At 35.2% G+C, this 16,122-nt stretch overlaps 1 protein-coding gene across 1 annotated transcript; it reads left to right on the top strand.

The window, feature by feature from the left end:
- The first annotated feature begins 8,904 nt into the window (after positions 1–8,904).
- Positions 8,905–15,714, top strand: LOC129260005 (acid sphingomyelinase-like phosphodiesterase 3b). Its single transcript, XM_054898105.2, has 6 exons — positions 8,905–9,358; positions 10,500–10,710; positions 11,454–11,701; positions 12,535–12,698; positions 13,122–13,299; positions 13,714–15,714. Exons 1-6 carry the CDS (start codon positions 9,292–9,294, stop codon positions 14,229–14,231), a joined length of 1,386 nt encoding a protein of 461 aa, XP_054754080.2. The 5' UTR covers positions 8,905–9,291; the 3' UTR covers positions 14,232–15,714.
- The last annotated feature ends 408 nt before the right edge of the window (positions 15,715–16,122 follow it).

Below are 16,122 nucleotides of genomic sequence, written 5' to 3'. Positions count from 1 at the left end.
TATAAAACTGGAAGCTGACAGATAAGTAATGCCAAATGGAATATCATTCAGCTAGTCCATAAGAGGACATTGCAGAAAATGGATTAGTATTATTAATATCGTTGTTACTGTTTTCGTTCTTATTTGATGAGGTATACGTCGACAAGCTCTTGTCTCATACACGAAATGCAACTACTTCAGAAAGTACGAATAGATTTCCTTCAAACGCAACGAAAATTTATATCAGGGATATATTTTGGAGAAATAATGTTTATTGCTCATGTTAGTCAGGTTGTTGTTCACAGCATTTCATAACGTTATGATTACGTCAGGTTGGAATTCCCCATACGCGTAGGCTTTCATTATTTGTTTTCGCCTATTTGTGTCTTCATGAGAAACCCCTCAAATTGTTTGCTCATTGTTGTTTTTGATGTATCAAATCAATGAACACTAACAAAAAGATATTTAACTATACTTGAAATTTAAAACGAATTTGTGTACATTTACAAATATAAGGAAGATAAAGAAGTTTGTGTTCGCTACTGTTGTTTTTATTATTATTATTATTGGAATAGGTTGAAATTAAAAACGGGGTCCACGGAAAGACTCAATTATTTATAAAATTAAAATCCAAATAGCGCTGGAACCATAACTCTGATGTAAATATGTCTCATACAGCTTGCATATGAACAAAAAAGGAGTATGCCTGATTACCGTTGAAAATAATCACCTTTCCTTATGTCATAATTTTCCCTTTTATGGTCACTGCTATTAATCTTGTCACCGTTCGGTGTTTTAATAATAAATTGCACACTTTATATGTATCTTCCATTGATTCATTGATTTTTTTTCTCAATATTGCAAAATTATTGTCTAGATGCTATCCCACTGCCTGTATACGCTATATGAAATAGACTATTACAGACTTAATAAAGGCTGCACAAATATTACCTGTATTGATGCTCATTATCATGATTAGACTAGAGCCATTCTGGAAAAAGAGGCATGTATAAACTTTAAGAAGCATTTTGGGGTAAAAGTTGGGAACTGGACTATTTCACACAATTCGAATATGCTGAATCTGATAGGATCGGTTCCCAAGCTAATTTCTCATGTTTTGACCACCTAATTTGCATAAACAAAATGGCTGCCAAATTGACAATTCAGAATATTATTTCGACAATGTTCTTTAATTATATTCGCTTTCACAGACATGAATACTGCAAAATTCTGCATACATACGTGTACCTTTCGGGAAAATTTGTTATTTTTGTTTCCAGCTAATTAATTATGCAAATTTATGCATATTTTGGATCATTATGCTTTAATTTGATAATTTCAGCTCAAATGTTTATATTTTTGGTACAAATAGCATTTGCATCATTATGAATAATTGTACGGCCCTTAGAATATAATATCACAGTGAATGTTAATGTATTTTATTGTTTTTGAATTTCTTATGTATTTTGTACCTTTTGTTTCGTGCATGTTTTGTTATGGGATCTGTCAAAGTATTGATTATCAATGGCAGACAATAATTAGTTTCAATGATTTTTACAGGTTTGTATTCGTATATATCTATGGGCATTAACAGATGCACCGACTCCCACACTCACTACAAAGGTAAATTCCTGCAGGGAGGGCCTTCGCATTTAAAAGCACACTGGTGGTGATCCAACGAATTTCATGAACCTATTTGTATTCAAGCGAATGTCACTATTAATTGCTTAAATTTTCATTATAAAATGTTTTTTGTTTAATTATGATATCAATAAATTCATTCATATTTACAATTTTAGATGATGGATTATTACATTTGAATCATGACAGTACTGTAAATCTCAACTCCTAATAGTCAATCAGTTGCATTTAATATCCTTTGGAGTAGTTATGTTCCCCGACCAACAGAATCTGATCACACATACATGTATATAATATATATATATATTTAGTGCGTTTTTCTTCAAAATGAAGAGAAAACAGTCTGCTGAAAATGAGATGTCTTGTGTGTTCTCCATTATGCTTGTCAAGTTGTCCCAATTTTGAAAAAAAAAATTCTCAGGACTGAACCCACATATTAATAAACCATCTAATGTCTCATTTTGCCTATCAATTAGACCGTTTTCCATGTTTTAAAAGCCAGACTCTGGTGTTCTAAAGTTCCACAACGAATAAGTCACTGCATGTCCTTTTAATAAAAAAAAATTGATAATTGGACTTCATTAACTGATTACATGTGCATCTCCATAATATATATTTTCCAATGCAGTACTACACCTGTCCTATCAAGGATTGCCGCTTCATCCAACTTAGAGGCATCCAGCTTCCCCCAGCTTGATATACACTTTTACCTTCGGGGTGTTGCATGATCAATGTCAGTTATCATCGTGCTGGTGTTCCATTGGATGGCTTGATTGATAGGGCAGCCTCATATTATAAAAGTGATCTCTAATTGTTGAAATCAAATCAATTTAGTACAAGTATTCTGCGGAGGCAGTTCGGATCGAAGTCATCGTGTTTGTGTTCTTGAGATATGACCGGTTCTCATGTCACAGATCCATAGAGAAAACCTAAATTTTTGTCTTGAGAGAGAATCTGCTGTCTGACCAGATCTTGTTTCAGGTGTTAAAATGCTCGGAGTGCACTTTTCAATACCGCAGTGAACTGTGTAATGTCCCCTTGGCCATTTATCGAACTTCTAATATTCACACATCTTCATATCTTCATAAGATAGACTATTTATAATTGATAACGAAGATATATTTCAGAGGATGGTGGGTTCCTGACATTTTTGGTGTTCCTGTAGGTTATTATTAATCCACTTCTTTTGATCGGTATTAAACCCAACAGCATCCAATAGCTTACCCAGCTCTGATAGGCTGCATGCGAGTCTGAGATATCACCATCAAAGTCTAGGTCGAGAATCTCTTCGATTGTAGAGCCAGGAGATATCTTTCTATGAAGAAAGCAGTTGCCTAAGTTATGTTTGACTTGTCAACCGGTTTTGATACCACTGAACATGTCATTCTTCTTGGGAGACTGACAGTCTGTTTTGGAATTGATGATTCTGCACTCCAATGGCTTTCCCTTTACCTTTCCAACAGAGGACAAGCTGTATTCATCACTGGCATGCAGTCTCCTGTGACTACCCTTGGCTATGGAGTTCATTGGGAGTCTGTCCTTGGTCCCGTGTTTTTCAAACTGTACATCTCTCCTCTTGGCTCTATAATGTGGCAACATGGTCTTGGTATACACTTCTATGCTGATGATATCCGGCTGTATACCTCACTTTTGATCCAAAAGTTAAAGATACAGAGGTTCGTGCAGCTGCTGTTGTTGGTGCTGCCATTGAGGATTCGATGTTGGATGATGGTCAACTTCCTGGAGCTTAACGATTAAAAGCGAAGTATCTTGTTCTGTCATCTCCATATGCGTAAATATTATGACTACAACTCCAGTCTTAATAGGTGAAGAAGCTATATATCTCCAGTATGCAAGGCTAGATAAATTGGCGTAGTCTTTTGATAGAACAATGCGCATGAAGAAACACACATCACATGTCTGCCAATCTGCATATTACCAGCTTCACAGAATTGCTGAGATCAGACATTGCCTTACATGAGGTGGTGCGGAAAATATCATCCATGACCAGATAACCTCTAGACTGGACTTCTGCAAACTGTCTCCATGCTGGATTACCTTCCTCAGGCATCCTTAGTACTTTTCAACCATAGGACGCAGTGTGAAAATTTGTTCTGCATTGGGCAGTGACTGGGCTGGAAACCTTCTTGTTTTGCCCATGTTTTTACCATGGATCTAATCTATTTTTAGCCCCCTATTTTTATCATTTCCTCTTCTGTATTCAGTATCATTCGGCAAAGAATCTTCAATGGCAAGGATTGAATAGAAGCTGTGGTATTTAGTTATTACTTTGATGGTTGACTCAGGGGAAAAAAATAAATCGGTAATGACCAAAAAAATGAGTAAGTGATCCGGTAGTACAGACCCTTTGCCTTTATTACAAATTGTTCTTTTGTTAACTGTCATGATTGCCGTTCTGATGGAGCCGAATCAAAGATATAATTTTGCTACAAGGATGTTAACAATGTACTGATACTTATATCCGATTGATAAACTACACTGCATAAATCATACGTTTAATTGATTATTGGGTCTGTTATCTAATTATAAAGGATATATAAGATATTTTAACATAAATATTTCAAGAAATTTAATTCCAACATGATTACAGATTTTCTAACTTCTAAATCATTCTTTTCTTACGGGTTCATTGAATTTGGTAATTGTCATGATTATAGGATCAGCATCAATTTGTTTTATATTGGGCATGTATAATATACCTTGCAAGTATATTACTTTCTATATACAGGTGTGGGTGTGGGAGCATGTGTGTGTGTTTGTTCCTGAGTACAATTAACAGTTGTGGCAAAATAAGTTTATCAAATGATTCAATGATTAAAGCTTACTATTTGTCTGCCATTGATATTATTTTTTTTAAAGGTCATATCAAACATATACTGTACAAAGAAGATGGTTAAAAATACAAGAACATAAAAAAATATCAAAGAATAATGAAATACATATAAAAATTGACTTAAATATTACATTTAAGGGCCAAACATTTATCATAATGATACAAATGCTATTTGTACCCAGAATAATAATTTTTTAGGAGTAATTATCAAATTATAGCACATTTTTGCAAAATATGCATAAATTTGCATAATTAATTAGCCGCAAACAGAAATAACAAATTTTCCTGAATGGTACATGTTATGTATGCAGGATTTTGCAGTATCCATATCGGTGAAAGCGAATATTATAAAAGAATATGGTAGAAATATGATTATAAATAGTCAATTTGGCAGCCATTTTGTTTATGCAAATTAGGTGGTAAAAACATGAAAAATTGGCTTGGGAACCGATCTTATCAGATTCAGCACATTCAAATTAGGTGGAAAAGACCGGTTCCCTACCTTTACCCCAAAATGCTTCTTGAACTCAAATTTTCCCCATATTGGTCTTGTCTAGATGGCATCAACAGAAATGTCATGGAGCTACTAATGTTATACATACTAGGAAGTTTTAGTCAAGTAAACCCATGAAATAAATATCACATGCTCTCTTTGTAATAAAAAAAAAAGATTTCACATGGTACATTGTATATTCTATGCATTCGCACATTTTTAAAAGGCTAAAATAAAGGATCCAACCTTAGTGGTGCCCTATTGCCAGTAACTTGTCATCCATGACGTTCGCCGTAAATGTTTTGAAAAAAATTCTTAGCATTGGAGAGGAATCCCCATAATTTATTTTTGCTTGGAATTTGAAACACCCCTTAGGTGCTGATCTAAATTTATCTCTAGGGGTATACATGACGTCATAATGTAAGTGGTCCTTAGCCACAAGATGACATGAACAGATACATTATGATTATCCCATGGATATTTTTGCCGCAGTGCTGCAAGAATTATGCCCATAAATGTCTGATACCTTTCTCTGAACATTATGCTATAAATATCAAACATCAAACATGAAATTTCTTAATTGCCAGTTTTTATCTTTCTAGTCAATCGAAATTCTGGAGTGAATAGGCAAATATAATGAAAGGCCTGTGACTTCAACGTTACTTACATTTCAATATCCGTTAATATTTTCGATGTGGGTTTTGATTGTCTTGGTATGGTCGTCGGGTAAATTGGTGACGACATGGAACGAAACGATGGTGAAGGAGTACTTATTCTATCTCCTATACCACGTATACATGATCACTGAAATTTATGTAAATGTTATGCAATACTATAAACATGCGTGTATGTGGTAGTAGCGTAATGAACCAAACATTTAAGGGGACACACATGCCGTATGGGGTTGATTTCTAAAATGATGCGAGCAAGCGAAGCAAACGAAAATTTTAACTTTCTGATACAAAAATATAATTTCGTAAAAGATTTTGGAATACACTCTTAAAAAGTTGATTAAAGTTAGTTGGCAAATTGTTGGTTGCGTAATCATTACTCAAATGGTACATTCCAGTTTTCTATTTACCATTACAGGGATTATTTTTACCCAAATAATCGACGATTTTCACTTACATCGTGAGGTAATGATAGTTGGGAACATTTTGAACTTTAGTTTAGGCAAAGTTCTTTACGCATCTTTATATTTGGGTAAGTTTGCTAAGATCATCTTTACTATTTTTGAATTAGGGCTGGTCATTCATTTTGTCATACCAAAGTTGGGGAAGTTCAGTTGGGAAATTTTTGCATTTACATACATGTATCATTTGCAATTTTTTTATCGTCATAGGCCCATGGTGAATTCAGTAAAATGTCAAATACACATTGATATTTCAAGAAAAGTAAAACTGTAATGAAACAGTTTTCATAAATATTCATTCACAATTGTTTTGACAATGCAAGAAATCATATCTTTCTAACCATAACTTAAAGATTTGTTTGAATGAATCAAACAGCACCAAATGCAACATGTTCTTAGATTGGTTTATTAGACTAAAATTGTAGGTAGAGCGTGGCGATAATACGCTAGAGCGTGGCGATAATACGGTGATTTGGATACTTGTGTGATGAGTATTTCAAATTTCAACTATGGTCAAATGGGTTGAAAGCAAGTTGCATAATGTAACTAGGCTTAGTTTGAACTACCAACTATTGCACAGTAGTTAGAAGTTCCAATTTAATCAATATTGCCTAGTTGGTTTCGATTGTCAGAAAAGATATGTATTTTCGTCCATGTTATCATTGTTGAAGGGCGAGTACGACAACTTCCAATGAATACCCATTGAATATCCAATTTGGCAATTTGTTTCAATTTGAAGTACGAAACCAATTGGTCCCCATAACCAATTGACTATTGGCCCGAATTGGAACCAATTACTGGTTTCAAATGGAAATAATAGCCAATTGGTCTCATTTTGGAACCCAATTGGTTAGGATCCAATTGAAACCAACTACAGTCAATTGGTTTCAATTAGAAGCAATGGGAACTTCTAATTAGCAAAAGCAACATTAGTGGAACAATATTATCCTAGTAGGAAATTGGGAAACTCCACCAATATCTGCTCATGCTAATGCCGAAGCATACTGTCTGCATAAATATCAATGTAAAGGGCAAAGATATTGTGCAAATTAATTATTTCATCTGGTGAAGAACAGCTGCTAGAAGCATGTACATGTACCTTATTTGGTGTGGTTTGGGTACGGTTAGTGTTCTACTAATAAACTTTAATCTATTGCAATTGAGCTATTTATCATTTATGGGTATTTTATTGTTATTAATTCATTCTTTACCTGTATCTTAAACTAATGTATCACTGGAAAATGGTAAATGATTTAGAAATACATTGCAAAACAATAAAATTATATTAATTCATATATTATACAAATTAGCTTATCACATGATCCCAATTGAAAACCAATTGAAAACAATTAGTTATTTGTCCCAATTGAAACCAATTGGCTATATTGGTCCCAACTGAAACAAAATGGGTCCAAGTGGCTCATGCAGTGGGATTGAAACCCATTATAATTCAATTGGGGACCAATTGAAGACCCATTGAAGACATATTGGGACCAAATGTCCCCATTAGACATCGATTGGTCTTCAGTTGGTCTCCCATATTGAATTCTAATGGGGCCAGTTGGCCAAATTGAGACCAATTGACCCTACAATAGGGCCTGAACTGGTATCTAATTTGGACCCATTGGACCTATTGAAACTCAGTGATACCAATTGAATCAAAATTGAAACCAATTGAAAATTCAGTGGGTGTTCAATGGGTTTCAATTAGAATTTTGGTCTGGGTGGTGTCCGTTTCAACTCAGTGTGTTTATAAACTTGTGTAGAGAGCTTATATGGTATTAGAATTGAGAGCTGACTGACAATATGATGTTAGATAAAAATATTTAGTATTCAAGTGGTATCTAAACATTCAATAGGTACGAGAGTTGTATACCAAACGGTGAAGGATAGTTAGGCTAATTTTGATTTGATTTGATTTGATTTCTGCATTTAAGATAAATGTGCAACATAACATCTAGGTGATACAATTAAGTTTTACAAAACAATAAAGCAATAGTCATAATAAAGCAATGAAAAATAAATATCAACAAGAAGCAATATTCAATTAAAAGCAAATAACAGTTTAAACGAATGCGGGAGACCGCCATCGTGAGCGGTTAAGCTTGAAAATGATGGCGGCCTCGTAATTCAGGGCCTAATCCCATCTTCGTTGGAATGAGGTATATGTATGAATATTGAGACAATAGAATCACTTAATGCTGATTGTGAGTTTAATAGGTTATGAAATAACCATGTCATATAGGATTTCTTGGTGAAAATAAACCCAAGACCTTTAGAAAATCAACCATAGTAAATGGTGACGTCACATAGATAATTGTAAGTAAGAAGAAAGAGGTTGTGTATTTCACATACATATATAGTCTCTCTGGTTTGTGAAAGTTGAAAAGATCATTTCATCAGGGTAAATAAACAGATGGTGATTGATCTATATGTTAAATGACATGTGTAGAAGTGTTGTTATTTGAGTCTCCATGTAATAATAACGTTGAAGCTCTTTTTTGTGTGTGTTATTGCAATGAAACAAACATTGATTTTGTTCAACGATGTTTGACAAATTTCAATGTCATGTTTCCCCAGACCATAATGCCGAATGCTATAGGAGCATCTTCAGGCAACGAGTCCGAAAAATTTGTATTTTTACATGGATGGTCGTGTCTGTTGTCAAAATGATATAGATAAAAAATGCACAAATATATCGCAGTCTTATGGAACCTTCTTAATCTGCGACTACAGATAAAAACGAACATGATCAAAGTCCATTCCTGGACAATACTTTGATTGGAAAATCCCAAGTTTGTCAATATATCCGATGACGTCATGATTGGGAACGTAGCAAAAGAGATTCAAACATCCCATCACGTTAACAAATATTTTCTACAAAGATATTGTATAAATGCACGACACTAGACAGACAGAAAGCAGAAAAGAGAGAAGGAGAGAACAGGCCAGGGTATTTTATCTTCCTTAACTTTCTAAAGGCTTCACTGATTTTGGTCCTACATTTTGTTGATCTTATTAACCGATTGCTATCGGTCTTGATACACCCGGAATAACCTGTGTGATAAGTGGAATTGAAAGATAAATATATACTTGTAGTGAACTGCATTTATCTCAGACTTCATTGCATGAATAGGCAATAGTTCTCAGTACTCATAGGAAGGAAACAGGAAAACTAAACCTCGAAGAAACATGTCCACGACAGTATTGATTGGTATCTACTGTATATCCATAATCGCTACACTCTCATGGGGAGACGGTAAGTCGTTCACTATAATCATGAACTATAATGCACTGTACAAGATAATATATATATCGATAAGCAAATTACTGATATGTCTTCATGGGTATGTTAACTTTGCAGACTATAATTGTTTCAACGATATATTCATTAGAATGATGTTTCGTTAGTCATAGTGAACAGACATCGTTACTTGGTGATTTGTAAATGATTTATAACTTCATATCGATCCAGATGTTGGTGGACCAAACAACACCAGATTAAGAGTTTTAAGTTAACATGTTAAAATGAGCAAAAACATTATCATGTACATTATTTCAACAGAAGTATTATAATAGTAGCAGCAGCAGCGATATAGTAGGCCTAGTGGTAGTAGTAGTTTTAGTAGTAGTAGTAGTAGTAATAGAAGAAGAAGAAGTAGTAGTAGTAGTAGTAGTATAGTAGTAGTACTACTACTACTACTACTACTACTAGTAGTAGTAGTATAGTAGTAGTCATGGGCCGCGGAACGGTTTTGAAAGTGGGGGGGGGGCTAGCGAAAAGTTTGGGGACTGACCATGCAAAAAATCACAAACAGATGGTCATTTTTATAAGTTTTTGCATATATACGGTTTTGGAAAAACCCAGCCCCCCCCCCCCCATTTCCGCGGCCCCTGGTAGTATAGCAATAGTAGTAGTAGTAGTAGTAGAAGTAGTAGTAGTAGTAGTAGTAGTAGTAGTAGTAGTAGTAGTAGTTGCGTAGTAGTGGCAGTAAGAGTAGCAGTAGAAGTAGCAGAAGCAGAAGTAATAGAAGAATAAGTAGAAGAAGTATAGTTTATAAAGTAGAAGAGTCTGCATATATTAAAGAATCAAAGTTATAATACATAAAAGGGTCTCTTTTTTTTACATTTCTCCATTGTGTCACACTTTCTAAAATTCCATGGGGTGCTGCCTATGGAGAATAATAAACGCAGCACCCCAAGGAAAAAAATAGGGGTGCTTCAGCACCCCCGCTTCCCAGGGCCATGCATTACTCTTACCATTATTTTCATGTTTATTATATTCGTCGTCATCATCAGCTTTATTATAATCAATAGCTTTTGTAAAACTTTGATATATGTACATATCTTTTTCATTACCATCCATTCTTTCTCTTTTCTCATACACCTTCTCCATCCAGAAGGGAATTTTCTCCACATCTCGGATGTCCATTACGACCCTCTCTATGGGAATGGCGCGTCTCCGAACTCTTCTTGTAGCGAAGCCGTTGACTCAGCCCAGTACCCTTTAGGGAGTCATCATTGTGACTCCCCCTGGGCTCTGGTAGAGAGTGTTTTCCAGGCCATGGCTAATACCAAGACAAGCGACACAGATTTTGTCGTCTGGACAGGGTAGGTGGCTCATCAAAATTGGGTGTAGGTTAACAAAGTTCATAAGAAACATAGTAGTCTGTATATCCCTCCCCCCCCCCCTTCAAAATTTGAAATTAGAATTGCCCCGGCCCTGAAAGTGAAAGGTGTAATTTCGTTATACGTTAGAATGCAAGAATGCGCTCATTTTGTAAACTCTAAGTAAATTATTGAAAAGTGCTCTACGTTCCTTTACACACCCCATCTGCAATGTGTTCCATGTAGACCGTGTAAATGCTTCTCCCATTGTCCACTATACTGTATAGATAAAGAGTCCTTGCCTCTATGGTGCAACCTATACGCATCAGTCATGTAACCCGCTTTTCTGTCTGATTTTGTTAAGCGCCGTTTTATGAATAAAGTATAATCTATGAACATCCTGGATGCTTTACACATGAAAAGGATGTTGCTCTTACTGAATTTCCCTCAAATTTAATCGATGTCCTTGTACACTCTAAAAAACGAAGTGCTAATTCAGCTCTTAAAGAGCGTGTATAGTGACTGCACTTCGGAGTGCTGATTTTTTAGTTCAAATTTGAACGAGAAAATCAGCTCTCCGAAGTGCAGTCACTATACACGCTCCTTAAGAGCTAAATTAGCACTCCAGTTTTTAGAGTGTATCAATTCACATACCATACAACCCTTACATGATTGTATACTATATATTTTAAAATGAATGTTGTCACCGAATTCTTTCTGTTTTATTAACAATAATGCGCAACCAGAGACACACCGGGTGCTGTAGACCTGAGTCTTCTAAATTCTACAAAAGTTCTCACCATCATCCAAAATGTCACAGATGAGATGAGAGAAAGGCTACCTGGTCTGCAAGTCTTCCCATCAATTGGTAACCATGACAACTATCCTCGTCACATTCTTGATCCCGACCCGAATGACTTTCGGGACAGTCTGGCCGATGTTTGGGACCCATGGCTTGCTAATTATCAAGATGCTAATGAAACCTTCAAAGCAGGTTAGTTTGTTTCGTTTTTTTACGTTGGCCCTTTTTGTTGAATATTTTTGTTCTAGATCAGAATAGTAAAGGTAAAAATCATTTACACATTTTAACTGCCTTATTACGATATACTTGACCAGATGACATCTTGTCATGTCGAATTAACATAATTATTATGTCGATATGGCGAGACAATTTATCATGCCAAGTCACCTGTAAAGTTACATGTCGACGTAGGGATATGCGTTATCACGTCAAGTCGCATTGCGAAAAAAAATTACGTCGCCATGTCTACACAATTTCTTGTTAAATCGAATTTGTAAGATAACGTATCTCGCCATATGGCATGTAACTTTTTTATAATTCGACTTTCCAAGATATCATATATTGCCATGTCGACATAATTAGGCTATTAGGTCGACTTGGCAATATATGAAAATATCTCAAGCTCATATCACTTTAAAGTTTCTGTAACAAGGCATATTACAGTATTGCCGCGACTGCTACTGTAATAAATGATAATATAATTTCTACTTATAATGCTCTTACTGCTTCTCATGATAATAGGTACATTTTGTAATAGGAAAATATATGTTAAAATAATTAAACAATTAGATTACCGCTGGTAAATATGATGGAACGAACTACCACTTTCAAAGAGATCAAGCAGTAAAACCGACCGCAAACATGCATAGTAATGCCGAGAGTATATACGATACATGTATTGTAGATCGATAAATGCAATGTCTCTCATCGCCGAATCTTCGCATTTGGAATTAGAAATGACATGATGACAAGTAAGTAATATAGAGCCAGAGTCTGAATTACAGTCGGTGGTATTGTTTCAACAGGTGGCTACTATGTCACGCCAATCAACAGCAACTTATGGATGATAGTACTTAACACAGCTATGTATTACTTCAAGGATCCACTGACAGAAGGCATTACTGATCCAGCGGGTCAGTTCGACTGGCTTGACGGCACACTTGAAGCCGCACAGAACACCGGTAAAAAGGTAAACAGGATTCAACATCTGATCATTATATTTAAAGAAATGACTTAAAAACCTAATTCAACTTCGGATCATCAAATCTAATGTCTGTATACAGGCCTACAGAAATTATTCATATCTGTAGGTAACTTTAAGGTAAAACCTGAGGTTACAAAGCATCCGGTTGGTAACTAAATATTATTTCAACCCGATGCATAAGAATAAATTTGTATTCATCGTCGGTTGATATGTAAGTCAAGCTACGTTAGAAATGAGATATGTTATAAATTTCACAGTACATTGCATATTGTTAGCAGAAAGTATACATCAACCGTAACGCCATACTCGGAAACGTTAGAACAATTGCAATCACAATGTTTCCAGATCAGATAAACATTCCGATATTAAAATAATATCTTTGTTTTATACAACCCCTTTTGTATATAGGTATTCATCAGTGCTCACATCTTACCTGGGTCATTGGAAGGAGAAACGAAGGTTTCTTTTCAAACCAGCTTTAATGTGAGGTATCTAGAAATTATTAGAAAATACAGTGACGTGATCAAAGGGCAGTTTTTCGGCCATCACCATTACGACAGTTTCAGGGTTCTTTACGACGACACTGGTGAGTCATTCTTTTAACGAGCATGAAAGCTGGAACTATCGTATCTTCTCCTTCCTGAATTTACTCGGCAATTGAAATGGTTTTGGTGCATGGCCAAGTATTGGTATCTCTTAGTTATCGTAATGTGAGAAAAAATTTTTTTTTTTTTTTGGGGGGGAGTGAAAAATATCAATTTATCATGTTTCGGCAACATTAAACATTTACTATACGCTCATCATCATCTTCAGTATAATCATCGTCACCTTATCACCACAATCAGGCATCATCATCATTATCATCATCACCACCATCATCATCATCATCGTCATCATGTACCACCACAATGCATAATTGATATCTTTCCACTAAATTTATATATTTAATTAAAATAACACGAAATCATTACTTCCCTGATAATTTGATCTTACTTCCCAGGTATGCCTATCAACGCTCTCTACGTCCAGCCTGCCATTACCCCTCGCCAAACACCGAGTCCTCGATATCCCAGCTTCCGTATGATAACCTACGACCGTGAAACGGGCGACATCATCGACATCGATCAATACTATCTCGACATCAGCACCAACAACCCGACCTGGGCGCTAGAGTACCGCGCCACCGAAGTCTACGATATCGCCGATCTTAGCCCCCTATCTCTGCACCAACTCGTTGACAAGTTTCGTGGTGACGGTTCGATCTCGGATGCGACTACGGATTACTTTGCTCGATATTACACTTACAACACGGCTATGGCTCCTGCTGGCGATTGCGATGATGATTGTAAAGGGTTACATATCTGCGCTATTACTGAATTAGATGTCCCTGCTTACGAAAAGTGTCTAGAAGGAAGTGGTAATGTTGTCAGAGGAAGTATCCGTAATATTATCATTTTGTTCAGTATCAATCTCTTAAAATCTTTGTTGTCAAGATCTGAAGTTATCACTGATGGGTGATGATTGTTATTTTTTATCGTCAATTGAATACATAACAAACGCGCATTTATCTGGGTTTTTTTTACCAAAACGTGTTGCTTAAATCATATTTATTTTTACGCGATAAAAGCAAAGCAGATGAAAATTGACAATTCTGAAGAAGAAAAAAAAACCTCATGCAGAAAGTTGGACTTTCACGGTTTTTTCCATAATAGGCCCATAAATGAATAGAATCAAATCCAAGTTTCTATAAACTAGTTTCTATGCATTTCATTGCTCCAATTTATTTTCTCATTTGCTCCTCCAAAGCTGTGCATGGACCAGATAATATTTTAGGGTAATTTAACAAACTTGAATTTTTAAGTAACGTATCAAAACATCTTTTCAATGTTTTGGAGGATAAGGGCATTGTTTCATTCAAATCATGATATAGAGCTGTACGTGATTCCGTGTTTGCAAAGGTTTAATTAAATCGCATATTCTTATGTTCTCTGTTTGACATGTTTTGTATCATATAAGAATATTTACCATTAAAATTATCACCATACTCGTGTTTTTTTTTTTTATCAAGTTTAAATCAATTGCAATAAATATTGGAAATTGCATATGTAGGTGTATACCCGGGTTATTTAATTTAGCTTATTTTTTCCATTTTCCCCAACGTATTTAACACATTTTGTTTAACAGATGACGAGTATTTGACAAAATCATACTAATATATGTTATATATATATATATATATATATATATATATAAGCTTGTAGTTATCAGGTGACAGAGTATTTTTATGTAGAGTATGTCTGCTTGTTATTTAACATAACTTCTGTCTTCTAATTTTATAATAGAATTACTATAAAAAATTGCGTTCTTGTCATACGAAATCTAATTTAAAATCTGAATTTGATGGATTCCATGGAGTGAGAAATCTAATGGTCAAAGGGGTCATACTGTTGACAGGTGCAATCGAATGAAATAGTAGGCGGTGTTTCTTGGACTGGAGTAATTAAGTGAAGGGGGTAAGGGCTGTCTTTAGGGGGACGTACATGTAGTGTTGAGAGGATGGTGATCTTTTTACATAATTATTTAGTCTTTCGTTTAAATGGAATTGATTTTATTTATTTGATACAAGACTCGGTATGAACAGGTTTAAGCAGCTGGGGTCAATAAATAAACACCACTGCTCGTAGCTTCGAATTATGTATATAAAAGGGGGTGTGATTGACAAATTCACCAGGCAAAATATGACTTCTGAGGAGCGTTGTCCAAGTTCAAGTTCTGCCAGTCAGCCATATCAGTCGATTCCACCGCAGCAGGGTCGGTGACGTCACAATACAGACTGGGAGAGGGGTAGAGAAATAGCTCGCTACTACAAATTTCAGTGTTACTATGTATCTGCATAATTTATGCAAACAAGTAATTTTGAAAAATGTTTTCTTTTGTTTGCAATGAATCCGACATCGTAGATTTGTTTACTGAATAAAACTCACACAATCTTTTAATGGAATATTTTTTATTGCTTTTTTAAACCATTCTTTATATTTATACTTGTCAAAATTTGAACATGATGTCGCATTTATAATACAGTTCCAATGCGTACAAAAGGGTCATCTTGATTCACAGAGCTGATATTCAGACATTTCTGAAGAAAGGAAAAGAAAAGGCAAAAGAAAACAAAACAAAAGAAATGAAGAAAAAGTACAAGGGAAAGAGGGGAGAAGGGAAAAGGAATTGAGAGAAAAAAGGGAAATAATGGCCCAAAAGAGAGCAAGGAAGGAAAAATGTATCAGCTGTCATGAAGATCTATAATTGTGATTTTCTAGTTATGATTATATAAAGTTATTAAAATTCAAACCATTTTCTCTGTCTTAAGGTCTTCTCTTTTCCTCTCTTTCAGACTTATTTCCCCCTTCTT

The sequence above is a fragment of the Lytechinus pictus genome, unplaced genomic scaffold, assembly GCF_037042905.1.
Source record: "Lytechinus pictus isolate F3 Inbred unplaced genomic scaffold, Lp3.0 scaffold_19, whole genome shotgun sequence".
Classification (NCBI taxonomy): domain Eukaryota; kingdom Metazoa; phylum Echinodermata; class Echinoidea; order Temnopleuroida; family Toxopneustidae; genus Lytechinus; species Lytechinus pictus.
This window is presented reverse-complemented; position numbering and strand designations above follow the sequence as displayed.

Excerpts from the sequence above, each read along its gene's own strand:
- LOC129260005 (XM_054898105.2), top strand. The coding sequence starts at position 9,292 with ATGTCCACGACAGTATTGATTGGTATCTACTGTATATCCATAATCGCT. Across the intron at positions 11,702-12,534 it reads TAATGAAACCTTCAAAGCAG|GTGGCTACTATGTCACGCCA; the intron begins GTTAGTTTGTTT and ends TTGTTTCAACAG. Across the intron at positions 13,300-13,713 it reads GGTTCTTTACGACGACACTG|GTATGCCTATCAACGCTCTC; the intron begins GTGAGTCATTCT and ends CTTACTTCCCAG.